Here is a 14456-nt window from a genome sequence, read left to right as displayed (position 1 = left end):
CATGAGGAACAGTGTGCGCTGATAACACAACAGAGGACACAGAGTATGTGGATAACTGTGCATATGATCGTCAGATATGATCAAAGAGTTGAACGTCACAGATATGTCGAATACAGGTGTTCATAACCAGTTACAGATGCCATGAACTTCCCTGAGAAAGTCTTTGCAGGATAATATCGCTGTAATCAATAAATTCAAATGGCTCTGAGCACTATGGGACTTAACATCTGAGGTCATTAGTCCCCTAGAAGTTAGAACTACTTAAACCTAACTAACCTAAGGACATCACACACGTCCATGCCCGAGGCAGGATTCGAACCTGCGACCGTAGCGGTCGCGCGGTTCCAGACTGAAGCGCCTAGAACCGCTCGGCCACAAGGCCTGCTGTAATCAATAGCTGGAAATCTCTCTGTCCGGTGCCTCTTCCTTAGTTTGCTACTAACTTCGACTATTTTTAGTGCTATACAGCTTTCAAAATCCTCTTGTTCTTCCTCTTTTTCATCCTTGTGCGATCTTTTCCTCTAAGACTTCGTTGCAGGAAATTTTTCGCAGTATGTGCCTCAGCCAAGACGTTTTCCGCATGCTTATCATTTCCATTCTCTTTTTTCCTTCTCCTACTCTTAGGCTAAGTTCAAATGTAATGCGAGTTGACGCACGCTAACGTGCGATCGAATTTCAAAAGGGCTCAGATGACTAGTGGTAGTGGGCGTTAATCCCTGCTGTTTCCGGGCACAATCTGTTTCGGTTTTGGATATCTCGTATGCAGATTTTCAGTGGTGGAGTTACTCTGTTCATATAAAATTCGAAAATTGACTGTGTCTGGAATAAATCGCCAAGTATGTAAAGTTATCTCGATGTAAATAAAAGACATTGTGATGCTAATACAAGATGATGAAAAATGGATTGAAAGATCTCAATGACTTGAACAGTAAGCAAATTTTCCTCACTGCATTGGAGCGCTCGATAATAATACTACACCCCGAACATTAAACGTCCTTAAGCTTTACTTAGAGACATTTTTTTCTTCTGGAGCTATTGGTACTACGTGACTGTCACTTTATCTGGATTGACATATGTGCTTATGGAAGAGATTGTGACTCAGGAATTTTCAGAGATCTCGTTCTATACGAAAAACTCACTGGAAAATCTGTAGACAGGGGCCTATATCGAAACGAAGACCTTTAGCAGAAAACCATCAGGTGGTACATCCTTACGTGAGTGATAAAACATTTGGGATGGCGGAAAACTTAATGAGGCGCTATGGCGGAAAGCAGCTGGTTACGAAAAAACGATATTTAACGATCAGCTAAATTTATCATGTAGCCGTGCTGGCTATACTTTTGGTATAGCGTGTAGTAAGTGAACAATATTGCATCGGCCATTACATGTCGCTGTGGATTGTACGGAGCACACTGTAAGAGCGATTACAGGAATTAATAACTATGTTCGAATAAGAGATGGATTTAAACACCAAGATATTTCACAAGTATAAACGAGCGACCCTCTTTGTTAACGGATAACGTTCTGGCTAAGTTTACCAACCACACTCCTGGAAATGGAAAAAAGAACACATTGACAGCGGTGTGTCAGACCCACCATACTTGCTCCGGACACTGCGAGAGGGCTGTACAAGCAATGATCACACGCACGGCACAGCGGACACACCAGGAACCGCGGTGTTGGCCGTCGAATGGCGCTAGCTGCGCAGCATTTGTGCACCGCCGCCGTCAGTGTCAGCCAGTTTGCCGTGGCATACGGAGCTCCATCGCAGTCTTTAACACTGGTAGCATGCCGCGACAGCGTGGACGTGAACCGTATGTGCAGTTGACGGACTTTGAGCGAGGGCGTATAGTGGGCATGCGGGAGGCCGGGTGGACGTACCGCCGAATTGCTCAACACGTGGGGCGTGAGGTCTCCACAGTACATCGATGTTGTCGCCAGTGGTCGGCGGAAGGTGCACGTGCCCGTCGACCTGGGACCGGACCGCAGCGACGCACGGACGCACGTCAAGACCGTAGGATCCTACGCAGTGCCGTAGGGGACCGCACCGCCACTTCCCAGCAAATTAGGGACACTGTTGCTCCTGGGGTATCGGCGAGGACCATTCGCAACCGTCTCCATGAAGCTGGGCTACGGTCCCGCACACCGTTAGGCCGTCTTCCGCTCACGCCCCAACATCGTGCAGCCCGCCTCCAGTGGTGTCGCGACAGGCGTGAATGGAGGGACGAATGGAGACGTGTCGTCTTCAGCGATGAGAGTCGCTTCTCCCTTGGTGCCAATGATGGTCGTATGCGTGTTTGGCGCCGTGCAGGTGAGCGCCACAATCGGGACTGCATACGACCGAGGCACACAGGGCCAACACCCGGCATCATGGTGTGGGGAGCGATCTCCTACACTGGCCGTACACCACTGGTGATCGTCGAGGGGACACTGAATAGTGCACGGTACATCCAAACCGTCATCGAACCCATCGTTCTACCATTCCTAGACCGGCAAGGGAACTTGCTGTTCCAACAGGACAATGCACGTCCGCATGTATCCCGTGCCACCCAACGTGCTCTAGAAGGTGTAAGTCAACTACCCTGGCCAGCAAGATCTCCGGATCTGTCCCCCATTGAGCATGTTTGGGACTGGATGAAGCGTCGTCTCACGCGGTCTGCACGTTCAGCACGAACGCTGGTCCAACTGAGGCGCCAGGTGGAAATGGCATGGCAAGCCGTTCCACAGGACTACATCCAGCATCTCTACGATCGTCTCCATGGGAGAATAGCAGCCTGCATTGCTGCGAAAGGTGGATATACACTGTACTAGTGCCGACATTGTGCATGCTCTGTTGCCTGTGTCTATGTGCCTGTGGTTCTGTCAGTGTGATCATGTGATGTATCTAACCCAAGGAATGTGTCAATAAAGTTTCCCCTTCCTGGGACAATGAATTCACGGTGTTCTTATTTCAATTTCCAGGAGTGTATTTCGCTAAAGCATGCATACTTGAACATACAGATCATATGATGTGAAGCAAAGTCTACTTGTTAACAATAAAGTTTTACTTATTTATATTTTTCCTTTCTTCTTAGTCATTTCCCTCACAGAAGATCAGAACCATTTTTTTCCAAGCTTGCCGTTTCAAAATTCTATTTTATACGATACCGATGCAATATTCCAAAATGCTACTTTTTCTTTTTTTTTCCTACTTCATCACCTCGTATGCCGATTTCAGTATTCTCGCCTTCGGTTTCATTCATTTTTCGCAACATCCAACAAAGGAAAATACAGAAACAAACAGAAAACGTGGTCAACTTTCTCAGACAGCGCACACGGGTGCTATCTATCTTTGCAACAGCGCGTTTCTCTCGATATACAGACTTTTTGCGTAAAAGCTGCGTCATCACGCGCTCATGTGACCGGTTTTAAGTTGAATGGTAGATGTCTGAACGTGCAATTCGAAAACGCGTGTCCATTTTCCGTCATGTGAACATAGCCTTAGAAGTAACGCTTCATACGCCGCTCTGTCACTTCATTTAACTTTCATCATTTTTCTTTGCAATCACATTTCAATATCAAATATTTGTCAAAAATCATACAGACAACAGTATTGGTTACATGTTGTATTACAACCGTCATCAGGTCTGAATGAGAAGAATCCAGGTGAAAGTATTTCAAAATTTCACGAACGTGACCACAAACCTACCACATACAAACAGAAAGCTCATTAACTTACAAAGCAGCGACTCAGAAGACTCGCAGCCGTTAACTGTACTTACAATTTTACACGTGCTGCTTACATAATGAGTGGAAACTATGAATCGTCCCACTACTGGCGGTTGTGGACAGGGGTATAAAATTTTTAATATTTATTAAATTGCAGAAAGTGTAGTAGAAAGTGATGTTTATCTATTACTAATCACAGACAACAAATGTCTTTGTAAAATTATAGAAGGAAAAGTAGCACAATAGCTCTTATGCGTGTATGTCACCAGTGTATTTGTTTCCTTCACTTACATGCTTGATACTAGTGGGGTTTTACAGTATAATTGTGGAAGTACGGATCTTCTTGTTTAACACCCAAAAATGTTCGGGCAAAGTTTTAACGTCGTCAGTGGGGTTCATTTAATTTCTCTCAAATAACATGTAAAGATATTTTGTATGAAAATGTACACATTTGTCAGATTATGATATTTAACATTTACAGCATTAGTGACAGCTAAAATATACATCTTAGTATCAACTACTGATAATTATGCGGCTGTCTCTGAGAGGACAGCCGGTGTTATTTCCTCTGTTTGTGTTTCAGACCTGCGCGAATACTGCAGCTCCAAGAGCGACTGCGCGGCTATACAGTACGCCAACTGTACGGATAACAAGTGCGTGTGCGGCCCGGGTTACTTCCCCAACTACAACGGCACCGCATGCCATCACAGTGAGTACTGTACATGACACTGCAGCTCACTACACGACAGTTATAATAACCACATATTACTGATATTTTTACCCTTGGACAAATGTGTTCACTTAGTGCACTCAGATAGCGCCGCTTTACTGTACTCACACAACACGTTGCAGAAGACCAGCTCAGTTCAGTGAGAAAATATATATATATATATATATATATATATATATATATATATATATATATATACGTGTATCAGCATATTTGGAAATTCAACCAGTAAGGGGGTAAAATAGCGGATGAAAGACTTTTTGAAAAGAACTAATTTTTAAAGAACTACTAAAGTATTTTTAAAGCTATATCTGTGAAAATGGTATATGACTTCTCAGTTAGAAATATAAAAATACGTCTTTCAGTGATTTTGGAAATTCAACTCCCTATGGGAATGAAATAGGGGATGAAAAGTTTTATGAAATAAATCTATGAAAATTGGTATTTGAATTCTCTGTTAGATATAACGGAATGTGCTTTAGGGGATGAAAGTGTCTCTGGAAAAATCACTACGAGAACTCTATATGTACGATTAACAAAAACTTCTCTATTCCAGCTACCAGAAACGCCTGTGGTCAGATGCACATTCGGAAAAGGCCATGCTTCTGTGACTTTAACTAGTCTGTAAAGTTTAGGTATTGCAACTTGCGAACAACTTAAGAACTTGATTAAAGAAAAACAAACACAGAAAGAAAAATCTGTGCACACTACACAATCCACACAAGCGAAGCAGCGGGCGCGCTAATCTAGTTCATGTAACAAAAATTGTGAAAAAGTGAGTTTGTTTGCGTGGCCATCCTCCACAGCAAGCACAGAAATATTTCTTTTGTAAATAAAAATCGCATCTCTTGCTGCACTGTACATTATGTCTCCCAGAAGCGTTTCGCCTTTTCTCACTTTAAGGCATCGTCAGTGGGATCTAGAATCATACAATCTTGTTTTGATATGTATGATTAGTAGATTCAAAAACAGTTGACTGCTAACATGCTAGAGGTCGTACAAAGAAGGGAAACAGTTCATAGAAGAAAGATCAGTCAACTCAAAAAAATCCAATCACAACATAATAACTATACACACAACCAAGAAAATCACTCGCACAAATTCTGCTCACGATTAGTGGACCTTACAGACGAACAGATAAACAATAAAGAAAGACAATTGTTGGAGGATGGATTAAAATACAATGTAAGTTCAGAAATAGGTGAAGATTACATAGAAAGTCTAATTATAGAAGCAGAAAGTGTATTGACAAGGGAGAATAGGAGAGAAATTATAAGTGTCAACAATGGACTAACTCGAGAACTAGGAAAATAATAAATTCATAATATAATAAACAATATGAAAATACCACAACACACAAAAACAACACAAACACAGAATCTGTAACACTCAAGAAACGTAGGAAAAAACTTCACAATGTCATTATTTCAAAAGCAGACAAGGGTAACACAGTAGTACTCACAGAATAAGAACAATACAGCGATAAAACATAAGAATTCATCTCACAAAATAACATTACAAAATTAAAATCAAACAAAACAGACAAATTTCAGACAAAAGTAAAAAAACTCTAAAAAATATAGGCATCACGCTGGATAACACAGAAACAAGAATGCTGTGACTGATTAATCCCACTGCAACTATCCTCTGAAGCCACCCAAAGATCCACAAACCAAATCTTCTTGTGAGACCAGTACTGGATTTCAGAAAATCCTCCAAGTACAAGCTTGCGGGATACATGCTAAAATTACTGCCTGAAAAAGTACAAGAAGATAGAACCATTAAAAACACTACACAGCTAATACAAAAAATCAAAACATGTGAAAATTCCAGACACAACAACACTCTTCGCATTTGACATTGAAGGCATATATTCCAACATATTTGTACCAGAAACAATAGAAATGATAGATAAAAACCTGAATACACATAGTCAGCTCCCTGACGGATAGATTAATGAAATACTTTAGTAAAACTCATAGCAGAACCAAATTAGTTCCAATTAATAATGAATTTTGTTTATAAGAAGATGTATTACCAATGGGGTCACCAGGGTCAAGAGCGTTAGCAAATATTTTTATAAATCACACTGAACAGATAAATTTCACAAAAATATTAGCAAAAGAATACAACATAATATATTGGTTCAGGTATGTGGATGACATCCTCTCATCAATAGATGAACCACGAACAAAAACTGAAAAGTTACATACTGGCACAAAAAGATTCATAAAAATATAAAATTAAATATGGAAAGAGAACAGAATGACCAAATTAACTTTCTGGATATAACAGTCCAAAAAACAAAACGGTATGCATATGTTTGAAATCTACTGTAAAGCCTCAGCAACTGACATTATCATTCCCCAATGCTTGAACCCCTACACCCACAAAAGCAAGCAGCACTTCGACACATGCTCCGTAGATCCAACACAGTTCTACTCAACAAAGGAACTATCAAAAAAACGGGATATAATAATGCAGATAGTCCGAAACAATGGGTACAATAGTAACATGGTCACAAAGCTAAACAACAAAATTAAAAGTAAAAGAAAAGCAGAAAGCACAAAACCATATACAACATCCCAACAGAACCAAACACGATCACAAACATTCAATACCATAACAACTACACACAATAATTGAAAAAATATAAGAGTAAACACAAGAGGGTTCACAATGACATACAAACACAAACTCGCGCATATATCACCTACACCTTCAAAAGAAAGGAATAAACATATCGTATACGACAGATAATTCTATCAAAAAGCACAGCTCAAAAATGACAAGAAAAGAAAGATATATATCAGAGAGGAGGTATATATCAATTATAGGATAACACTTGTGATGGCAGATTCATAAGATAGAACATTTGATGTCAGATACAGAGGACACATGTGAGACTGCAAGTACTGGACAAACCACTCCGCATTTGCAGAACACATAAGAGAACACAATCACAAACTAACCACTAGAGGAGAAGACATGAAAATAATTATAATCAACAATAAAAGACACCTCCTAACCATGCAAGAAAATTACCACATATAGAAAACCAAAGTAGAAAGAAAACCCTGTTGAATGATCAAGTACACATGCCAAACAACTCATTGTTTACACTAATAGATAGAGCAATAGAGTAACACTACAAAAAAGTACTATTATCATAACAATAATAATAGTACCAGCCAACCCCCTTTCCAATTACTTGTGCATTAAACGCTCCACGAAACGTTTAAACAGAAATCCAAACCAGCTGAGCACCAAGACTTTCAACCATTCAAGCACGTATATATTCTAGCAATATATTCTCTCTTGTGCGCACACACACGGGTGGAAACATAACACAAATGAATAGACGTTAGTTTTCAACATGTACTTCGTCTGGGTGGCCAGATGTGCGTAAACAAACGAAACAAGATGAGACACACTGTGTCAAGACATACGTCTTGATATCACAGCTTTCGATCAAATATATGTAATTAATGACAGAAGACTAATAGTGCATCACAACAACGATTGCAAACAGGGCGAAAAGTGGGAAGGGAAAAGTTCAGAATATGAAAACGTGCTTATGTTTTGTAAATAGAGCCATAGTACGACCTCCAGCACGTGAGTAGGTGAGAGAAAACGTATATGTCAACTAAAACGCTAAGAACTGTAAGTAATCACTTATTTACATAAAAAAGGGACGTGAAATCTTTTTTAATTTACTAATAATACATATCAAAACAAAACTGTATCATTCTAGATCCCACTGAAGATACTTTGAAGTGAAGGAAGACGAAACGCGGCTTGTATAAAATAAAATGCAGTGCAACAAGAGAAGGCGTTTTTTTATTTACAAAATAAATATCGTGAAAAAGACTTCCCTCATCAGTGGGAACCACCGCATTTTGTTACGTAAAAAGCACTCCGTCATCAGGCCACAAGTGGCCCATCAGGACCATCCGACCGCCGTGTCATCCTCAGATGAGGATGCGGATAGAAGGGGCGTGTGGTCAGCACACCGCTCTCCCGGTCGTTACGATGGTGTTCTTTGACCGGAGCCGCTACTGTTCGGTCGAGTAGCTCCTCAGTTTGCATCACGAGGCTGAGTGCACCCCGAAAAATGGCAACAACACATGGCGCCCGGATGGTCACCCATCCAAGTGCCGGCCACGCCCGACAGCGCTTAACTTCGGTGATCTGACGGGAATCGGTGTAGCCACTGCGGCAAGGCCGTTGCCTATTGTTGCGTAATAGAGGCGCTTATTAACGTTTTAACTATCACCTCGAAAAAATGAAGTTATTATGCAAATAACATTTTGCTTTCATGCCCCAATCCTGGTACACAATTAAATTCAAGCCCTACAATTCCGTACCAAACAGCTAGAGGCGCAACAAAAACGTTACAGATGCTTTCAGTGTGGTGAGACAAGCCTCAATGATGATGAACGAACTGACAGACCGTCCATCTAGGAAACACCAGAAATAGCAAAAGATAGGAGGCCCTGGCTCTTGAAGACCGATTTGTTACAATCAGGATGATAGCGAATGGAGTGAAAATCAATCACGGCTCAGTTTTCAACATCTTGCACTACCTTCTGAACGGGGCATAAATTGAAGTCTTATGTACACGAATACTCTGACTACTTCCAATGAATAAGACCAAGAGTTGAATACACTAAGCAGATTCAGAAGGATGTAGGTTGTAGTAGGTACTGGGAGAAGCTTGCACAGGATAGAGTAGCATGGAGAGCTGCATTAAACCAGTCTCAGCACTGAAGACCACAACAACAACAATCGGTTCCGACCTCTTCTCTGGTCATCTTCAGACCGTAAGTTACGAATTTCTGCGAATCATTTGAACGATTCTTTTATCGGAATGGCATGGAACGAGTCAGTTAACAGTACATGTATACATGATTAGCGTTAACATCTATAAAGAAATTTTTGTAGTCCAACTAATGCAACCACACTTACAAACTTTTATTTATTTATTTATTTATTCATTTTTCTTACTGGCTACCAGTTTTCAAGTAGAAATCCATCGATGAAATAGAAGATATTGTTCAGGAGAAATAATTTTAGGTTAGATTTGAAACTTGCTTTGCAACTTATGAGACTTTCTGTATTAATGATAAATGATCAAAAATTTTCGTTTCTGTGTACTGAACGTCTAGTGTTCCAGATATGGACATCATTGTTCCTCTCAGAGTGTGATGGATTATTGAAGATGAATTTCATTAGCGAATATAGACTGTAAGGCAAAAAAGGGGCGCACCTTGAAGGAACTATCCAAATGGGACGGAGTTCGGTAGATGTGATGTACATGCATAGACAAACAAATGATTATAGTTTTAAAATGTATGTAATGTATGTATGTGTGTATGCACGTAAAAAAATGGATTTTTTATTCAGGAGAATGAGGTACAGAAATCGATCGGTTCAATAACGTGTCGGTGCACCTCTGACCTGTATGCAAGCAGTCATTCAGTTTGGCATTGATTGATAAGTTGTTGGATGTGTTTCTGATGGATATCGTGCCAATTTCTGCCCAATTGGTGCATTAGATAGTCAAAATCCTGTGAGGTTAGCAGGATCCTGGCCACAATGCTCCAAACGTTCTCAATTGGTGGGAGATCAGGCGACCTTGCGGTCGAAGAAAAGGTTATGCAAACACGAAGACAAGCAGTAGAAACCCTGCTACGTGTGGGCAGGCATTATCTAGCTGAAATGTGAGCCCAGGATGGCTTGCCATAAAGGGCAACAAAACGGGATTTAGAATAATGTCAGTGTACCGCTGTGCTGTAAGTGTGCCGCGGAAGGGATCCTGCTATGGAACTGAATGGCTAACCAGACAGTCATTACTGACTGTCGGGCCTTAAGGAAGGTGACAGACAGGTTGGTATCCACCTCTGTCTGGGGCTTCTCCAGACACTGGTCGATGGGGTACATTTCGAAGCGGGATTCATCACTAGAGACAATTCTACTCCAGTCAATGAAATTACAGACCAAAGACGTCTCCGGAAACGCCCCAGACAACGGTGGGATACCAACCTGACTGTCGCCAACCATATGGCCGGACAGCCAGGTGTGATGGCCTTTGCGTAGTATGATCCCTTTGGTTGTCATCCACGGCATCCCTACAACACAGCGGTACGTCGACGGTATTCTAATTCCCATTTTTTTGTCCTTCTATCTTGGACTTCTGTTTCACCAAGATAATGCCAACCAGCATACGTAGAGAGTTTATACTGCTTTTGTTGGTGCATTCCAAAGCCTACCATGGCCAGTAAAGTCGCTTGATCTCTTCCCAATTGAGAATGTTTGGAGAATCTCCGGATTTTGACAATCCAACGCGCCAATTGGACAGTATTTGGCACGCTATCCCTCAGAAGGACACCGGCTTTATCAGTCAATGCCAAACGAGAATAACTGACTTGCTCAGTTTATGAAGCTCTTTCTCTTCAATAGATCGTCCATTTTTTCTGAAATTGTTATCATTTGTTTGTTCGTTCATGTACATCACATCTACCGATTTCCGTCCCATTCGAATAATTCCTTCATGGTGCGTCGTTTTCTTTTTCCGTTAGAGTGTATTATTATTATTATTATTATTATTATTATTATAAAAACGCCGTCCAGGTCACTCTTTTACACTTTATGATTAATCGTTTGGTACTATGCAAAAAATTAGAGGAATATTCTATGAAATGGAATGCATTGTTCGGGAACCTATTTTTGCTACCTCGATGAAGTGGTATTAGTTACACGATCGATGCAGGTGCCGAAAAAGTTGTTACAGCTGTAAAGCGTAGAAAGTATAGCAGTTTCAGAGTGGAATGAAAAATAAGGCAGCTAGCTGCTTGTATACGGTACAGGGTGATAGCTATTGTTCTGTTGCAGGGAGCGAGGCGTACGAAGCGCCGTGCCGTGATACGGCGGAGTGCCAGCAGGTTCTGGGCAACAAGTCGATCTGCCAGAAGAGACTCATCGGAAACGACACGACGGAGCGCTGCCTTTGCCTGATGAGCAACCACTACGACCGCCAGAACCACACGTGTCAGAAGAGTCTGCGTAAGTACAGCTGCGCGCATGAGTGACAGATTGCAGTCGGTTCCTATCGGGCTCTGTTTACACAATGTTGCAAGGACATGAGTTCGGTTGCAGATTGGTACCGTGCTAACAAGGGAACCTCCCCATCGCACCCCCCTCAGATTTAGTTATAAGTTGATACAGTGCATAGGCCTTGAAAAACTGCACACAGACCAATCGAGAAAACAGAAAGAAGTTGTGTGGAACTATGAAAAAAATAAGCAAAATATAGAAACTGAGTCTTCTTCTGTAGTGGTCAATCCAAGGATTGGTTTGCAACAGCTACAATGGCAGCTTGTCTCCATTCTGTGCGTCTTTCAGCTTTTCTCTTCATTTCTTTATAGGTGTTACATCCCACATCTTTCACGATTTGATCCATGTACCTCAGTCGTGGTCTTCCTCTTGGTCTTTTTCCCTCGACATATCCCTCTATGACTGTGTTCAGGAGTCCTTTATGTCTTAATAGATGGCCTGTAAATTGCACTCTTCTTTTAACAATGAAACTCCAGAAGCTTCTCTTCTCACCTGCTCTTTCCAGAACCACTTCGTTTGTGACCTTGTCGATCCATTTTATTTTGAGCATGCGTCTATAGCACCACATTTCAAAAGAATTTAGCTTCTGCTGTTCCTCTGTCCCGAGAGTCCATGTTTCACACCCATAGCATGCCACACTCCACACATATGATTTCAAAAATCTTTTCCTGCTTTCAACTGAGTAGTCCATGCAAAATATAGGTAATATCAAGGACAGCGGGAGCTCAGGAGCGCCGTGGTCCCGTGGTTAGCGTGAGCAGCTGCGGAACCCGAGGTCCTTGGTTCAAGTCTTCCCTCGGGTGAAAAGTTTATTTTTTTATTTTCGCGAAGTTATGATCTGTCCGTTCATTGACGTCTCTGTTCACTGTAATAAGTTTAGTGTCTAATAAAGTTTTGCGTCCGCACCGCAAAACCGTGCGATTAGTAGACGAATGGACTTGCCTCTCCAATGGGAACCGAAAACATTTGCTCGCAAGGTCATAGGTCAACCGATTCGTCCACAGGAAAACACGTCTGATATATTCTATACGACACTGGTGACGGCATGTACGCCACATGACAGGAATATGTTGTCGACCCACCTAACTTGTGCACTTGGCGAATGAGTAAAAAGTTTCTTCTACCTTGCTCGATTTAAGTTTTCTAGTGGATGTGATAATCACTCCCAAAAAAGTGATGAAAACATAAGAGTTTGTCATATAAACTGCAACAAATGAATGCAACAGTTTCACAGTCGCGCAGTTTTCCCTGTGCTCTGTCAAAACATTTGTTTTTAACGTTTTCAAATTTTTCCGTTTAGGTGTAGCGTCCCCATACTACGGCGCAGTTACCTCGCATCGGACGGACGGACGGACAGATAATAATTGTCTGAAAATAAAAAGTTAAACTTTATACTAGAGGGAAGACTTGAACCAAGGACCTCTCGTTCTGGAACTGCTCACTCTAACCACGGGACCACGGCGCTCCTGAGCTCACATAATTCTTGATTATGCCTATCTTGCGCATGGACTACTCAGTTTGCATATTTTGCTTATTTTTTCATAGTTCCACTCAACTTCTTCCTGTTTTCTCGATTGATCTGTGTTCAGTTTATCAAGGCCTATCCACTGTGCCAACTTATAACTAAATCTGAGGAGGGTGCGATGGGGAGGTTTCCTTGTAAGTAACCATTGCAGGCACTTCACGGTGGTTTGTAGAGTAGGTATGTTAATGTATACGTGTACAAAGAATACTTGAAAGGGAAAGGTGCTTTTGGTAGCAGCCACTGGTGGCCAGGAGAATCACTCCCACAATAATGTTCACATTGCGGGCGAATCAACTCTCAATCACATGATGAATCTACAAAGGTAATTTACTCCTCAGGAGAGATTCTTTCTAATGTCTCAATGCTCTGTACTAGTGATTCTCAAACACTTTCTCCTCTAGATTTCACCCCCCGAACTCCCCCCCCCCCTACCATCCCTCCAATTCATGAGGAACAACAGTATCAAGCCCCCCATCTCCAGCCTATTTTATTACTAAAATATTCGTTTTTTAATATCAGGTTGGTTCATAAGTCTATAGAGTTTCTGTCTTGCATGTTGGTATTCCGGTTGCTGTGGGTTCATTTATAGATTGTCATTTTTTATTCACTGTTCCTGTTTGAGATTACATATTGTCATCTTGTCATTTGGAGATGGTGAGTGGAGCTATGGACGCTAGAAAATGGAGTGCCAAGGGGACAAATAGCAAAGTTTCCGACATATACTTCTGTTTGCGTTCAGTAGAGGGGTGACAGTAGCGGATGCCCCCAGAAACATTTGCGCATTGAATGCGGATAGCGCTATTCGGCAGAGCACGGCAAGAAAATGATTTTATCGTTTTAAGGAGGATCGTACTGACAGTAGCGACTCTCCAAGTCCAGGAAGACCCCTCCTGGTTTCGATGAAGATCGTTTAAACGTGCAGTGGTCCACGTTAGTATACTTGAGAACTGGCAGTGTGAAAGACTGTGATCACTCCACCATCGTGTGACATTTGCATGCAAAGGGGAAGGTTCAAAAATCGGGTTTATGGATACCGCATGCGCTAAGCCAAAATCAGTTGTATATTTCTGCTTGCTCGTCATCAACTGGCTCGTGAACAACACCGGCCTTTCCTATCCTGTACCGTAACTGGTGACGAGAAATGGTGTCTTTATGCTAACGTAAGGAAAGGACAGTGCTGGTCCATCCCAGAAAAAGCAGCATCTCTCCGTACAAAGACCTGCGCACATCCACAATAGGTAATGTTATCGTCTGCTGGAACAGTGACGGGGTGGTGTGCTACGTCTTGATAACGATCATTACTGGAATTTACTGTCAACAACTGAGACGCTTTGAGACGCAGTCTAAGAACAACGAGCGGGAAGACTGCAGGAAGTG

General features: G+C 41.8%; 1 protein-coding gene and 1 pseudogene across 1 annotated transcript in view; one reads left to right on the top strand and one right to left on the bottom strand.

Annotated features, from left to right (window-relative positions):
- Nucleotides 1-14456, top strand: part of LOC126253092 (uncharacterized) — a 44715-nt gene that overhangs the window by 19165 nt on the left and 11094 nt on the right. Inside the window, exons 2-3 of the mRNA XM_049954199.1 lie at nt 4292-4417; nt 11333-11503. Coding sequence (XP_049810156.1) covers nt 4292-4417; nt 11333-11503 — 297 coding nt within the window. The remainder of the gene's footprint in view (nt 1-4291; nt 4418-11332; nt 11504-14456) is intronic.
- LOC126210790 (5S ribosomal RNA) lies at nt 8554-8670 on the bottom strand (annotated as a pseudogene).

This window comes from Schistocerca nitens, chromosome 1 (genome assembly GCF_023898315.1).
Source record: "Schistocerca nitens isolate TAMUIC-IGC-003100 chromosome 1, iqSchNite1.1, whole genome shotgun sequence".
Classification (NCBI taxonomy): domain Eukaryota; kingdom Metazoa; phylum Arthropoda; class Insecta; order Orthoptera; family Acrididae; genus Schistocerca; species Schistocerca nitens.
The sequence above is the reverse complement of the archived record's forward strand: the minus strand, read 5'-3'. Positions and strand labels throughout refer to the sequence as shown.